The 17062-nt window shown below is 41.4% G+C and overlaps 1 protein-coding gene across 1 annotated transcript in view; it reads left to right on the top strand.

The window, feature by feature from the left end:
• Window positions 1-17062, top strand: part of LOC124019644 (metabotropic glutamate receptor 2-like) — a 79495-nt gene that overhangs the window by 11033 nt on the left and 51400 nt on the right. Inside the window, exon 2 of the mRNA XM_046335050.1 lies at window positions 5489-6225. Within this exon, the coding sequence (XP_046191006.1) occupies window positions 5698-6225 (528 nt within the window). The 5' untranslated portion in view covers window positions 5489-5697. The remainder of the gene's footprint in view (window positions 1-5488; window positions 6226-17062) is intronic.

Below are 17062 nucleotides of genomic sequence, written 5' to 3'. Positions count from 1 at the left end.
ACAGAGGAGAAGATGATACTAGGAACCACAGACCTGCTGCTGCTGCACCTCCTCTGGACCCATCCATTTCTCATTGAACCTTTATTTTGACAGGGAGTCATGCTGAGACCAAGGTCTATTTTACAGATGATCCCTGTGTACACATCAATATACACTATACATCAATATTCACATCAATACATGAAATGCAAAACACAATCAAATAAAAGGTCTGAATTGCCTTAGAGGCACCAACTCTTCCCATTTTAGAGAGCTTTGGAGATTATTCCACAAGTAAGGTTAAAAAAAACTAAAAGCAGATTTACTTAACTCAGCGGAGATCAAAGGGATTTCCAGAGTTAGCCATCACTTAGACCCGGGTCTGGTAGCTCATAGGTTAACATTGAAGTAAGGCATGGTAGAGGTTTATGCAAGAGGGATTTATGAACAAAAATAGTGCAATGCATCATTCTACGAGACTTCAAAGAGGGCATGTCTACTGTCTGATACAGAAAGCAATGATGTGTACTGAACCTGTCCATCCATCTCTACTGGGTCCACTCTGGGTCCTGGTCCTCACTCTGCTCCACACCCAGGACCCTGATGCTCTACAGGGGTTACCTCCCAAATGCTACCCTATTACCTAGTGGACTACTTTTGACCAGGGTCCATAGGGATCCTATGCCATTTGGGATGCAATCTGTCTCTGGTTCCTTACTGACCAGAAGGGAGGGTCAGTGGATATTAGGATATGGTTCAACATGTGCAATGCTTGGTTCAGTTTTTTGTATGCAGTCCTGGTTTTCATTGATTTCAGTTGGACAAAAATGTAATTAAAGGAAATAAAGCTGTGAATAAATAAACACAATGTCATTGTGGTGTTGTAAATCCACCACTACAGTAGTTTCCCAATGTCATTGTGGTGTTGTAAATCCACCACTACAGTAGTTTCCCAATGTCATTGTGGTGTTGTAAATCCACCACTACAGTAGTTTCCCAATGTCAATGTGGTGTTGTAAATCCACCACTACAGTAGTTTCCCAATGTCAATGTGGTGTTGTAAATCCACCACTACAGTAGTTTCCCAATGTCAATGTGGTGTTGTAAATCCACCACTACAGTAGTTTTCCAATGTCATTGTGGTGTTGTAAATCCACCACTACAGTAGTTTCCCAATGTCAATGTGGTGTTGTAAATCCACCACTACAGTAGTTTCCCAATGTCAATGTGGTGTTGTAAATCCACCACTACAGTAGTTTTCCAATGTCATTGTGGTGTTGTAAATCCACCACTACAGTAGTTTCCCCAATGTCAATGTGGTGTTGTAAATCCACCACTACAGTAGTTTCCCAATGTCAATGTGGTGTTGTAAATCCACCACTACAGTAGTTTCCCAATGTCATTGTGGTGTTGTAAATCCACCACTACAGTAGTTTCCCAATGTCAATGTAGATCATGATATTTATGCAAAATTGTCTACAGAAAATATGAATAACCTTATGGAGTAGAATGAAACAGTGTTTAGATTCAATCCATCGGGGGAGAATAAGTCTGTAGCTACTGCTACAGGGACATTTCAACAGCTCTTTGTGAGTGTGTGTGTGTATGGCACTGTATTTGTTTGTTTTTGCTAAATCATTTTTTACAGTGTTCTCCAATGGAGACCTTTTTATACAGGTTGTGTCTGTGTGCGCATGTGCCTGCATGCATGTAGACTTATCCCCCTGCAATGAGAGACATGGGCAAGACATGAAACTAGATGGAGAGAGGGAAAAGAGAGAGAGGAAGAGTAGAAAGGGAGAGACCGAGAGTTTCACACCAGAACAGTCACATGGCCCCTTAGGCATGGAGGAAGACAAACACACACTATTCCAAAGGAAGCAATTCACCATGGGGGAGTGATTTGGTAGGTCACTAGGGAGCTGCTTAGGAACTCAGACATGAGAAAGCACTCTGGAGGATCCAGCCAGCACCCTCAGCACACAATGTTCTCTCTCACATCACACACCCTATATCTGTGTTCTACACCTGTGCAAAGAAACAAGATCAACATCTCGCCCCATATACAGTACTATATATATAAAACCAACCATTTCTGTGACATCCTACAGCAGTATGTTTGGTGGTGTTTCCTATTTTGTTCAGCCAGACAGCTACAGTAAAAGTCTAATCACACCCTGGCTGTGTAACATATGATTATGTTACACTATACTGAAATATGACTTGACAGACCCCTAGTAACTTTTTGGAATATGTTATTGAGTACTACATATGCGGAATGGGAAAAGGGCCTTATGAATATTGTAACATGACACAAGAGAATATAAATAGTGAATCTATACACTAGCCCAGCCATACTCAACAGGTGGACCGCAGTCCGGATCCAGAACGGGGTCAATATGGGCAGTGGGTCCCGACTTAAATAAATACTTTTTTATATATTTTTTTAAAGAAATGAATCAGACATTTAACTTACTTCTGTTGAATTCTAGTATAAGGCACACGATGTCATTTTGAAATTTGGTAGTGCATGGGCAGTTTTCCTCATGTTGTTCACAGACAGACCTTACAGAGCTATTTGCAGTTTTTTAAAATCACCTTGTTACTATTGTCACCACTAAGTGGTATGTTTTCACAAGTCTTAGTACAACACTCCAAACTGGTAACACTTGTAACGCAGCCAGTCTTTCATTCAAAATCTGTCATTGTGCATTCATTAGGATTGTAAACAACCATTGATTCAAAATATACATTTATTGTGAAATGAGATCACAACATGGGTTTAATCACCAAACACAAAATAATGATATCTCTTCAATTTGTTTTCTCTACCAGTCAATCTAATAGCAAACAATGCAAGATACCTGTTTCAAATCACCCTTAGAATTGTTGAAAGTAATATGCTAAAGTACTGTAAATAACACACATTGGGCAATACACTTACATTACCTGGCAGAATCTATAATTTTCATAATATCTATCCAATTTGTAATCAAAAGTGTGATCAATGAAGACATCCTCTACAATTATTCATGCAAAAAGAAAATTGGATATAATTGCAACATACTGTGGGTGTACTGTCTGTAATCAAATGTAAGAAATGGAATACAATTGAATAAATGACAATGAAACATAATGTTTAGCACACATTCACTTGCATCAAGCCTGTCTTGTGTCACATCTGCTCCTGTTACGTCCTCTGGTGTTCATCCGGTCACTTCCTGACCTGCAGTTGCTACCCCTGTACACTCTCTCTCTCTCCCTTTCTCTGTGATTATGTGGTTGGAGACAGGTGTGTTGGAGTCAGAGCAGATCCCTACCAGCTGCAACTTGTTCCATAATCAAGACCTCTACAAATACTCAGTCCTGCCACTTCCACTCTGCCAGATCGTAATCTCTGCTCAGTCAGTTCATGATTCTAGCTATTCATGATTATTCAAGATCCTGTTACTCTGCTGTGCCTGTTTCCCTGCCTGACACCATTTATCCTCTCATTGCAGTTACCGCTCTGTCTCTGGCTCCTGCTCCACATCTCACCACCCAACTACCGTGCTCTGGATTTCACTCACCACCACTACCACCACTTACCCTGTTCTACTCAGCTAACTCCAACCTTAGTCCAACCTTAGTCTCCAAATCTGTTTTTTCTGCAACTCATCCGAGCTTCCCCGGATCTGCACTCCATATCTCCCTGTGTAACAAAAAATATTTTGGTTCACTCATCCCTGTTTCCTCATCTGAGTCTGCTCTTGGATTCCTCTGTGTCGCTCCGCTTAGTCTTGAGCATTTGGCCATAAATTCTCATCCACATCAGTGAATGTCCTCATTGATCATGCACCTTAAGAAAAACCTTTTGGCATGGCGAATCGAAGCTTGACATTGGTCTGCATTGATTTCGTCAGATGCCTCATCCGTGGCCAGAAAGAGGGTGGCTTGCTCATGGAGATGGTGATCGTACACCTTCCACCTCCATGCTGAAGAAAAATCCACAATAGGATTGAGGAAATGAGAGTATGGGGGCAGGTATATGGTCACAAATCGGAGATGGGCCCGAAACCATGCCTGAACCACCTCTGCGTGGTGGAACCTGAGATTGACCCACATAATAACACCTTCACCTTGACAGGCCACTAAATTTAATTGAGACACATTGGGGTGTGCAGCATTGTTGGATCCAAGTAATGGCCTACGTCCTGCCACAACATCTTCAGAGAGAGCTGCGCACATGGAGATGTTCCCCCCACGTTATCCAGGCACTTGGATTGTCTCCCGAAGAGGTTTCGCCCATGGCACCAAGTGTTCACACACACCCTTTTATATGGTGACCAATTGTGGTTTTACTACACAGTCATGTATGGTTATCATGTATCATACATTCGATGTTTATACTTTACAAACACACATTTGATTTATGTAGTTCTCAAAATCCATATATAGTAGACAAACCAGTTTAAAATCTAAAGGTGTACCAAGCGGTTAAGTGATTAGCCATTAAGTGATGGTCAAATATATTTAAACAAATGAGAAGAGAATCATATAAATATTTATGTGAGCATATTGCATTGTGAAAGGCAATAACTTTATATGAAAGGTATTTCTAGATGAAACACTGATTAGCTTTTGTGCAAAAGTTACTGTGTGATTTTTGTGTTGAAAATGTGCTTAAATGTGCTTTTGTAATGAAAGTTGTGAAATTTGACCACACACTTGTGAAAATATTACCAAAGTAATAAAAAAAAAATGGTATAACCTGTCAGAAATGTCCAGTTGGTCAACTAGCCCATGTTAGTCAGGTAAGTTAGGCTAACCAGCTATCTTAAATCTTGTAGTTATCATTGGCCAGATTATGTGCCCAGGGGCTTCAACTCCAAGGAGGCATAGATTTTGTCACTCAGCTATTATATAAACATACATAAGACGGCAACATTTGTAGAATTGCAGGAAATCGGCTCTAAAACTGCAACATTTTCTCTCGCCCCATGACAAAATGTGTAGAATGGCAGGAAGTCGGCTCTAAAACTGCAACATTTGTCTCCCGCCCCATGACAAAATGTGTAGAATTGCAAGAACTTGGTTTTAAAACTGCTAAATGTTCTTTCCCCCAACAAGACGGCGTGAACAGTTCGGGGTTACATGCGTTTCGAGGTACAAGTTTATTACTAAGGCGATAAAAGACAATATCCATCTGGATCTTTGCCACTTAGGACATTTGTGTGACCAGACCTTCTCCAATTTGAGTACCCCTTCACTAGTCTATGTAGTGCTGTACTGTACACAGTATGTGTAACTATTAGAAATGCTCTCATCACTTTTATTTCAATGTGTCATTATCCAATGAATATCCCTGTTTCCACATCAGTTATTATGAACACAAATTTCAATGGAATAATACAACACAAATATTACTGTCTCGTAAAGATGATATTTGTTGGAAATGAGAAAGTGTGTGTAAGACAAAGGTCTCATTGTATTGAAGCATTGACAGACTCCTCCTCTTTTTGATCCACAGGCTGTAATCTCCAGAACTTTGAAGACAATGCCATTGATGTAGTAGATGGCCTCAGACAGGACAAAAGAAAGCTAGCTCTTTGAGATCTCGTGCCCCGCTTCTCTGTGCCTTGCTAGCGTACTGTACCCTCCCCAATTCCAGAGACAGAGGAAATCAGAAGAAGAGAAGCACCAGACAGCAGTGATCTGACTCACACAGGGCCCAGGGACATGTCATCGGGGAGGTCCCCTTGGTTGGGGCTGCGCCCCCTGCCCCAACCGCTCCACCTCTCCCCCCTCTGCCTACTGTGTGTGTGTGTGTACCTCCTGGCCCAGGCCCCACTGGGTCTCTCCATGTCAGGTTTCAACACAGACACCAAGAGAGAGATCACAGTGGATGGAGACCTGATCATAGGGGGTCTGTTCCCTGTGCACCAGAAGGGCGAGGGGCCTGAGGACTGTGGGAAGATCAACGCTCAGAGAGGTATTCAGAGACTGGAGGCCATGTTGTTAGCCCTGGACGAGATTAACAAGGACGAGCACCTGCTGCCGGGGATACGGCTGGGAGCCCACATCCTGGACACCTGCTCTAAGGACACTTACGCCCTGGAACAGAGCCTGGAGTTTGTCCGTGCCTCCCTCACCAAGGTGGATGACAGTGAGTACACCTGCCCTGATGGCTCCTACGCCATCCATGACGACGTCCCTCTGGCCATCTCTGGGGTGATAGGAGGCTCCTACAGCGACGTCTCCATACAGGTACAGCACTGACTCAGCATGTAGTGGGGTAAAATGGATAATATATGTATTGTATATATATACCTCACATGCGACCTGTAATAATACAATGCAATTAATATGACAAAGTCTATTAAAATGAATATCTGACTCCATAAAGATAATTTAGCAATATGCAAGAGAGTATAGTTGAGTTAAAGTAATACTAAGGTCAAGAAAGGTCTGAGAATGGTCTATATCAAAGGCAGATATTTAATATTCTAAAATTAATGATAACATTATTCATGACATAAAGCTCAAGACAATAGTAGCATTAGTATTCTAGGCATGATCCGAGAGGGAGAGAGATAGAAGTCATAACCTAAAAGAGAAAAAGTATCTCTCCAGCACAGGTCAGGAACAAAGAGACAATGAATCTGAGACCCCTTTATAACATCTGAGTTTTTAAAATTCAAAATCTGAGTTTTTGTTCAATAGTATTAATGTAATGTTAATCTCCAATCAAATATCAGACCTGCAGGAGGTTATCACAAAATAATATCTGCATCACAGAATGGGGTTTGGAGAGCAACACGGAGAAGGCTAAATTCCTGAGAAGACAATAAAAGTGTAAACAGTCACTTCAATTAGCTGGGCCGCCCTACGTAATCCTCGCTTGAACACAGCTGATTCTGAATCAGACAGAAGTGTTCACAACTGGACGACCAGCACTGTAGTCACTGTAGACAATCTTCAGACCAGTAGTCCATGGCCCTAGCAGCAACAATTCAGGAGGGTCCTTTTGGCGGGTAGCATTGTCTTCTGCTTTAGACATGCAAATATACTTCCTGCAAATGTCTTCCTGCAAGCAAGCTAGAAAGGAATGATACATTCTTCTTTGTAAGCGCAAAACAAAGAGACTGTCCAAGACATCACAGATGAATTTAATATTTCAATAAACATACAATGGTATTTTTATCTGATTGGATTGGTCAATAGCAACTTCAGATGTGGTTTTATCAAGATGATCAATTGGCCCAGCATCATCCGGGGTAGGCCATCGTGGTAAACAAGAATTGGTTCTTAACTGACTTGCCTAGTTAAATAAAAAAATAAGAAATCAAGATATGTTTTACATTTTATATTCTTTAAAGTAGCCACCCTTTCTTTGCCTTGATGACAGCTTTTCACACTCTTGGCATGCTCTCCACCAGCTTTACCTGGAATGATTTTCCAACTGTCTTGAAGGAGTTCCTACATATGCTGAGCACTTGTTGGCTGCTTTTCCTTCACTCTGCGGCACAACTCATCCCAAACCATCTCAATTGGGTTGAGGTCGGGTGATTGTGGAGACCAGGTCATCTGATGCAGCACTCCATCACTCTCCTTCTTGGACAATTAGCCCTTACACAGCCTGGAGGTTGGGTCATTGTCCTGTTGAAAAACAAATGATAGTCCCACTAAGTGCAAACCAGATGGGATGGCATATCGCTGCAGAATGCTGTGGTAGCCATGTTGGTGAAGTGTGCCTTGAATTCTAAATAAATCATTGATAGTGTCACCAACAAAGTGCACCCACACCATCACACCTCCTCCTCAATGCTTCATGGTGGAAACCACACATGCAGAGATCATCCGTTCACCTACTCTGCGTCTCACAAAGACACCGGTTGGATCCAAAAATCTCAAATTTGGCCTCATCAGACCAAAGCACAGATTTCCACTGGTCTAATGTCCATTGCTCTTGTTTCTTGACCCAAGCAAGTCTCTTCTTATTATTGGTGTACTTTAGTAGTGGTTTCTTTGCAGCAATTTGATGATGAAGGCATGATTCACGCAGTATCCTCTGAACCGTTGATGTTGAGATGTATCTGTGATCGCTGTGAAGCATTCATTTGGACTGCAGTTTCTCTAATGAACTTATCCTCAGCAGCAGAGGTTACTCTGGGTCTTCCTTTCTGGTGGCGGTCCTCATGAGAGCCAGTTTCATCATAGCGCTTGATGGTTTTTGCGACTGCACTTGATGAAACTTTAAAAGTTCTTGAAATGTTCCGCATTGACTGATCTTCATGTCTTAAAGTAATGATGGACTGTCGTTTTTCTTTGCTTATTTGAGCTGTTCTTGCCATGATATAGACTTGGTATTTTACCAAATAGGGCTACCTTCTGTATACCACCCCTACCTTGTCATAACACAACTGATTGGCTCATCGGATTAAGAAGGAAAGAAATTCCATAAATGTACTTTTAACAAGGCACACCTGTTAATTGAAATGCATTCCAGGTGTCTACCTCATGAAGTTGGTTGAGAGAATGCCAAGAGTGTGCAAAGCTGTCATCAAGGCAAAGGGTGGCTACTTTGAAGAATCTCAAATATTAAATGTTTTGATTTGTTTAACACTTTTTGGTTACTACATGATTCCGTATATGTTATTTCATAGTTTTTATATCTTCACTATTATTCTACAATGTAGAAAATAGTAAAAATAAAGAAAAATCCTTGAATGTGTCCAAAGTTTTGACTGGTATTGTGGAAACCATTGAGTTGTAAAGGAAGAATTAGTTAACACATCTTCAAATAATCTATAGCCTAAATTTTAGGAGAAAGCTCCCAATCTACTTTATGCTGCAAGTAGAATCGAGATGGTCAGCCCCTCCCTAAATCTCAACATCTCTGCATAGTATGACTGCTTCTGTGACAAAAGTTAGCGAACCTAACTGGATAGGAAGTCCTACTCTGTGGGCCGGCAGGCTGCCTGAAATGTGAATGAGGATTTGCTCTGCCAAGATTCCAACAGTGCCTGACCGTATGCTATTCTTTCGGTTGAATGCATTCAGTTGCACAACTGATTTGATATCCCCTTTCCTTCCCTTTTACAGAAATCACAATAATGCTTTGTGATCTCTTTGTACCAGCAATAGGGGCTGTTTCAGTAGCTTGGTCTGCTCACACACTAGAGAGTGGTGTGGATGGGCACACCACACCCATAGGTGCGACTGACTGTGCGACAAACCCGCTATCTCTATCTGAGTCAGAAATGTCGTTTTGGAGCTTATCTAACAAATCTCGCTGTGCATCATGTAGAAATAACCTGCTATTTTTTGCATGCTTGAGCTGCTCTATTTTGCACTTCGATGTCCCTTTGATTATCACATAAACCAGATAGGTGCAGTGAAATGTGTTGTTTTACAGGATCAGTCATAGTAATACGGCGGCCCTGCAGCAAATTAGGGTTAAGTGCCTTGCTTAAGGGCACATTGACAGATTTTTCACCTTGTTGGATCGGGTATTTGAACCAGCAACCTTTCGGTTACTGGTTTAACCTCTCTAGGTTGTGTGGGAGTCCCACCTGGCTAACATCCGATGAAATTGCAGAGCACCAAATTCAAAAACAGAAATACTCATAATAAAAATTCAAAACACATACAAGTGTTATACATCGGCTTAAAGACTAATTTCTTGTTAATCCAACCATTGTGTCAGTTTTTAAAAAGGCTTTACGGCGAAAGCATACCATGCGATTATCTGAAGACAGCGCCCAGCACACAAAACATTACAAACAGTTACCAGCCAAGGAGAAGAGTAACAAAAGTCAGAAATATCGATAAAATTAATCACTTACCTTTGATGATCTTCATATGGTTGCACTCACAAGACTCCCAGTTACCCAATAAATGTTTGTTTTGTTCAATAAAGTCCCTCTTTACATACAAAAACCTCTGTTTTGTTGGCGCGTTTTGTTCAGTAATCCAATGGCTCCAAGGCGGTCACAGCAGGCAGACGAAAAATCCCAAAAGTATCAGTAAAGTTTGTAGAAACACGTCAAACGATGTTGATAATCAATCCTCAGGTTGTTTTTAGTCATAATAATCAATAATATTTCAACCAGACAATAGCTTTGTCAATATAAAAGATGGTAGTCTAACTCTCTCATTTTTCAGAATACAAGCCTGAAACCATTTATAAAGACTTGACATCTAGTGGAACCCATAGGAAGTGCAATCTGAGTCCTAAATCATTGGATACTGTATAGGCAGTCAATGGAAAACTTCAAACATAAAAAAATCCCACTTCCTGAATGGATTTTTCACAGGTTTTTGCCTGCCATATCAGTTCTGTTATACTCACAGACATTATGTGTTTTCTATCCAAATCTAGCAATTATATGCATATCCTAGCTTCTGGGCCTGAGTAACAGGCAGTTTACTTTGGGCACGCTTTTCATCCGGAGGTGAAAATAGTGCCCCCTACCCTAGTGAGGTTAACACTATAATTGCTAAACTACTTGCCGCCCCATAGTGGTATCACAGTGGTATCAAGCATGCTCACCCCTAATTTGCTGTGTCGCAATTCGTTTTTGCCAAGTAAAGATACAGCAAGGTCTAGAATTAAGATCCTCTTAGATGTTTTCTTTTACATGCCAATATATTGCCAGTACTGAAAAATGTAATCCCTATTCGAATCAAATGTGAGACTTTACTTGCCTTTTTTGAACAAATCACTAATACGAGTTGATTGCCATTTCTCAAACAGATCCGTTGCTTGAATATTCCCCATCACACATCACGCAAATCTAATGGAATAAATACCAGTTCAGCCCAAATGATCTGTATAATATATCACGTTGGGGTCACCATGTACTAAAGTGGGATAATATTTATCATATATGTATTATTATATACAGTACCTCACATGCAACCCATAATAAGACTATGTCATTAATATGATGAAGTCTATTTAACTGAATATCTGACTCCATAAAGATAATTTAGTAGTATGCAAGAGACTATAGTTGAGTTAAAATAATAGTAAGGTCAAGAAAGGTCTGAGAATTTTCTGTTCTAAAATGAATGATAACATTATACAATGCATTAGGCTTAAGTTACAATACTAGCATGACAATACATTATTCTAGGCATGATCAGAGAGAGAGATAGACAAGAAGTCATAGCCTGAAAGGCCATGCCTCAAGAGTCCCTGGGGTGGTGAGAGAAAAAGAGACAGTGTATCACCAGTGCAGGTCAGGAACAAAGTGAAAGAGCTACAGGATGTTATCACAACAGAACCTCTGCTTCACAGAGGTGTGACAGAATGGGTTGGAGAGCAACACAGAGAAGGCTGAATTCCTGAGAAGAGAATGAAACCTTTCGCATAGAGTGTAAATAGTCACTTTCGGGGCTGGGCCCACCCTAAATACATGCTAATGAGCTTTGTTTATGCTGCTCTAATCTATCAACTCATACTTGGATCTTACCTACAATGAGTATACAAAACACTGAAAAAAACCTGTTCTTTCCATGACAGACTGACCAGGTGAATCCAGGTGAAAGCTATGATCCCTTATTAATGTTATTTGTTAAATCCACTTTAATGAGTGGGGAAGGGGAGGAGACAGGTTAAAGAATAATTATCAAGCCTTGAGACAATTGAGACATAGATTGTTTATGTGTGTCATTCAGAGGGTGAATGGGCAATACAAAAGAATTAAGTGTCTTTGAACGAGGTCTGGTAGTAGGTGCCAGGCACACCGGTTTGTGTCAAGAACTGCAACGGTGCTGGGTTTTTCACACTCAACAGTTTCCCGTGTGTATCAAGAACGGTCCACCACCCAAAGGACATCCAGCCAAATTGACACAACTGTGGTTAGCATTGGAGTCAACATGGTCCTGCATTCCTGCCCTGACAATATGGGGGGAAGGGGGGTGCAAATCAATATTAGGAAGGTGTTCCTAATGTTCGGTATACTCGGTGTATGGTTGCTGGTTATAAGTACAGAGAGTTTTCTTAGATTCTTGCTAAATATACTTTCTGATATAAGGAGATGTTTTTTCTTCTAACCAAACACTGAATTGCTCCTAGTTTCTAAATGTATCTCCAACTCTTGGGGTTTTGAACAATCCCAACCCATGCAAGATAAATACTGATGCAGCAACTGTTCTGCAAATCTATGTCACTGTCCAGATAGCCATGGTTTCGCTCCACAAAATAGAGTAGGGACACGATGGTTGATGATCATATAAACTGTCTCTACTTAAACTAAAGTACCGGCAAGCAATTACGGTGCTTCATGTTTAGTGAAATGTTAACACAGGAGCTTTAATGAAAATGGGTTCTGTATGGCAGATCTGTTTACCTGTTTGCCCATATGCTTGGCTGATTTCATTTAGAGGATTTAGAGGAGCTCTTCTCTTCCCTGGTAATTCACACTCCAGCAGTGGGCCTGTCAGATGAAGACACGCAGCAGATGTTGGGTTGAGGAGGATGGGCTGATGGTATGACTAGTGACAGCATGATTACTCTCAGCAGCAGTAACAGTAGCAGCAGTAGCGACTGACTGGTGAGGCTAAGCAAGGAAAGCGCCTCAAAAGCACGTGAGGAAAGGCCTACTAATTGGGGGCCCTATTTAGACCCCTTGACTTCTTCTACAATTTATTGTAAAATGTATATATATTTTTAAAATCCCTCATCAATCTGCACACAATTACCCATAATGACACAGCAAAAATGTTTCTGTGTATAAAAAATAAAACTGAAATATCACATTTACATAAGTATTCAGACCCTTTACTCATTACTTTGTTGAAGCATGTTACAGCCTTGAGTCTTCTTGGCTTTGACGCTACAAGCTTGGCATTGATTGGCACACCTGTTTTTGGGGGGAGTTTCTCCCATTCTTCTCTGCAGGTCCTCTCAAGCTCTGTCAGTTTGGATGGGGAGTGTCGCTACACAGCTATTTTCAGATCTCTCCAGAGATTTTTGATCGGGTTCAAGTCCGGGCACTGGCTGGGCCACTTAATGACATTCAGAGACTTGTCCTGAAGCCACTCCTGCGTTGTCTTGGCTGTGTGCTCAGAGTCGTTGTACTGTTGGAAGGTGAACCTTCCATGAGTGTTCTGGAGCAGGTTTTCACCAAGAAACTCTCTGTACTTTGCTTCGTTCATCTTTCCCTCGATCCTGCATAGTCTCCCAGTCCCTGTCCTTGTAAAACTTATGTTGCCACCACCATGCTTCACCGTAGGAATGGTGGCAAGTTTCCTCCAGACGTTACGCTTGGGATTCAGGCCAAATAGTTCAATCTTGGTTTTATCAGACCAGAGAATCTTGCTTCTCATGGTCTGAGAGTCCTTGAGGTGCCTTTTGGCAAACTCCAAGTGGGCTGTCATATGCCTTTTACTTATCTGGCCACTCTACCATAAAAGCCTGATTGGTGCAGTGCTGCAGAGAAGGTTGTCCTTCTGGAAGGTTCTCCCATCTCCACAGAGGAACTCTGGAGCTTTATCAGTGTGACCATTGGGTTCTTGGTCACCTGCCTGACCAAGGCCCTTCTCCCCTGATTGCTCAGTTTAGCCGGGCGGCCAGCTCTAGGAAGAGTTGGTGGTTTCAAACTTCTTCCGCTTAAGGCCACTGTGTTCTTGGGGACCTTCAATGCTGCAGAAATGTTTTGACACCCTTTCCAAATTATGTGCAATCAATTAAATTTACCACAGGTGACTCCAATCAAGTTGTAAAAATCTCAAGGATGATCAATGGACACAGAATGCACATGAGCTCAATTTTGAGTCTCATAGCAAAGGGTCTGAATACTTATGTAAATATGGTATTTCTTTTTCGGTTTGTCATTATGAGGTATTGTGTGTAGCTTGATGAGGGAAACAAATATTTAATCAATTTTAGAATAAGGCTGTAACGTTACAAAAGGTGGAAAAAGCCAAGGGGTCTAAATTCTTTCCGAATGCACTGTATATACACTACCGTTCAAAAGCTTGGTGTCACTTAGAAATGTCCTTGTTTCTTAAAGAAAAGCACATTTTTGCCCATTAAAATAACATCAAATTAATCAGAAATAGAGTGTAGACATAGCTGCCAATTGAGGACTTGTGAGGTGTCTGTTTCTCAAACTAGACACTCTAATGTACTTGTCCTCTTGCTCAGTTGTGCACCGGGGCCTCCCACTCCTCTTCCTATTCTGGTTAGAGTCAGTTTGCGTTGTTCTGTGAAGGGATTAGTACACAGCGATGTAAGAAACCTTCAATACAATTCAGGCAATTTCTCGCATGGAATAGCCTTCATTTCTCAAACAAGACGAGACTGACGAGTTTCAGAAGAAAGTTCTTTGTTTCAGGCCATTTTGATAATGTGATCGAACCCACAAATGCTGATGCTCCAGATACTCATCTAGTCTAAAAAAGGCACAGTTTTCAGCTGTGCTAATATAATTGCAAAAGAGTTTTCTAATGATCAATTAGCCCTTTAAAATTACAATCTTGTATTAGCTAACACAACGTGCCATTGGTTGCTGATAATGGGCCTCTGCACGCCTAAAAATCAGCCGTTTCCAGCTACAATAGCCATCTACACTGTATTTCTGATCAATTTGATGTTATTTTAATGGACAAAAAAACGTGCTTTTCTTTCAAAAACCAGGACATTTCTAAGTGACCCCATAATTTTGAACAGTAGTATGTATATTACACACCCGTATATAAATGCACTATTGTTCAAAAGTTTGGGGTCACTTAGAAATGTCCTTGTTTTCCATGAAAACATAAATGAAATGAGTTGCAAAAAAATAGGAAATATAGTCAAGACGTCGACAAGGTTATAAATAATGATTTTTAATTGAAATAATAATTGTGTCCTTCAAACTTTGCTTTCGTCAAAGAATCCTCCATTTGTAGTAATTACAGCCTTGCATAACTTTGGCGTTCTAGTTGTCAATTTGTTTAGGTAATCTGAAGAGATTTCACCCCATGTTTCCTGAAACACCTCCCACAGGTTGGATTGGTTTGATGGGGACTTCTTACGTACCGTACCATACGGTCAAGCTGCCCCCACAATGGCTCAATAGGGTTGAGATCCGGTGACTGTGCTGGCCACTCCATTATAGACAGAATACCAGATTACTGTTTATTCCCTAAATAGTTATTGTATAGTTTGGAGCTGTGCTTTCGGTCATTGTCGTGTTGTAGGAGGAACTTGACTCCAATTAAACATTGACGGGAGAGTATGGCATGGCGTTGCAAAATGGAGTGAAAGCCATCCTTCTTCAAGATCCCTTTTACCCTGTACAAATCTCCCACTTTACCACCACCAAAGCACACCCAGACCATCACATTGCCTCCACCATGCTTGACAGATGGCGTCAAGCACTCCTCCAGCATATTTTCATTTTTTCAACGTCTCTTCTTGGTTATCCGAACACCTCAAACTTAGATTTGTCTGTCCATAACACTTTTTTCCTATCGTCCAGTGTCTGTGTTGTTTTGCCCATCTTAATCTTTTCTTTTTATTGGCCAGTCTGAGATATGGCTTTTCTCTGCAACTCTGCCTAGAAGGTCAGCATCCCGGAGTTGCCTCTTCACTGTTGGTGTTTTGTGGGTACTATTTAATGGAGCTAACAGTTGAGGAATGTACTTGTCCTCTTGCTCAGTTGTGCACCGGGGCCTCCCACTCCTCTTTATATTCTGGTTAGAGCCAGTTTGAGCTGTTCTGTGAAGGGAGTATTACACAGCATTGTACGAGATCTTCAGTTTCCTGATAATTTCCCGCATGGAATAGCCTTCATTTCTCAGAACAAGAAAAGACTGACGAGTTTCAAAAGAAAGTGCTTTGTTTCTGTCCAATTTTAGCCTGTAATCGAACCCCCAAATGCTGATGCTCCAGATACTCATCTGTCTAAAGAAGGCCAGTTGTATTGCTTCTTTAATCAGCACAATAGTTTTCAGCTGTGCTAACATAATTGCAAAAGGGTTTTCTAATGATCAATTAGCCTTTTAAAATGCTAAACTTTGATTAGCTAACATAACGTCATTGGACGTCACAAGAATTATGATTGCTGATAATGTGTCTCTGTACGCCTATGTAGATTTTCCATACAAATCTGCCATTTCCAGCTACAATAGTCATTTACAACATTAACAATGTCTACACTGTATTTCTGATCAATTTGATCGGTGAGAGCGAGAGAATTGTGGACATTCTCTTACACACTCTGAACACGATCACCTGCATTTACATACACACATTCACAACTCCGTTCCAGCTCTATCATAGGAGCTTTACAACCAGCATGTCCAGAGATAAAAACCTCTCTCATCATCACCCAGTGCCTGGGCTTACCTCCGCCGTACCCGCACCCCACCATACCCCTGTCTGCGCATTATGCCCTGAATATATTCTACCATGCCCAGAAACCTGCTCCTCTTATTCTCTGTCCCCAACGCTCTAGGCAACCAGTTTTGATAGCCTTTAGCTGCACCCTCATACTACTCCTTCTCTGTTCCGCGGGTGATGTGGAGGTAAACCCAGGCCCTGCATGTCCCCAGGCACCCTCATTTGTTGACTTCTGTGATCGAAAAAGCCTTGGTTTCATGCATGTCAACATCAGCCTAAGTTTGTTTTACTCACTGCTTTAGCACACTCTGCTAACCCTGATGTCCTTGCCGTGTCTGAATCCTGGCTCAGGAAGGCCACCAAAAATTCAGAGATTTCCATACCCAACTATAACATCTTCCGTCAAGATAGAACTGCCAAAGGGGGAGGAGTTGCAGTCTACTGCAGAGATAGCCTGCAAAGTAATGTCATACTTTCCAGGTCCATACCCAAACAGTTCGAACTACTTATTCTGAAAATTACTCTCTCCAGAAATAAGTCTCTCACTGTTGCCGCCTGCTACCGACCCCCGTCAGCTCCCAGCTTTGCCCTGGACACCATTTGTGAATTGATTGCCCCCCATCTAGCTTCAGAGTTTGTTCTGTTAGGTGACCTAAACTGGGATATGCTTAACACCCCGGCAGTCCTACAATCTAAGATAGATGCCCTCAATCTCACACAAATCATCAAGGAACCCACCAGGTACAACCCTAACTCTGTAAGCAA

The sequence above is a fragment of the Oncorhynchus gorbuscha genome, linkage group LG03, assembly GCF_021184085.1.
Source record: "Oncorhynchus gorbuscha isolate QuinsamMale2020 ecotype Even-year linkage group LG03, OgorEven_v1.0, whole genome shotgun sequence".
NCBI classification, from domain to species: domain Eukaryota; kingdom Metazoa; phylum Chordata; class Actinopteri; order Salmoniformes; family Salmonidae; genus Oncorhynchus; species Oncorhynchus gorbuscha.
The sequence above is the reverse complement of the archived record's forward strand: the minus strand, read 5'-3'. Positions and strand labels throughout refer to the sequence as shown.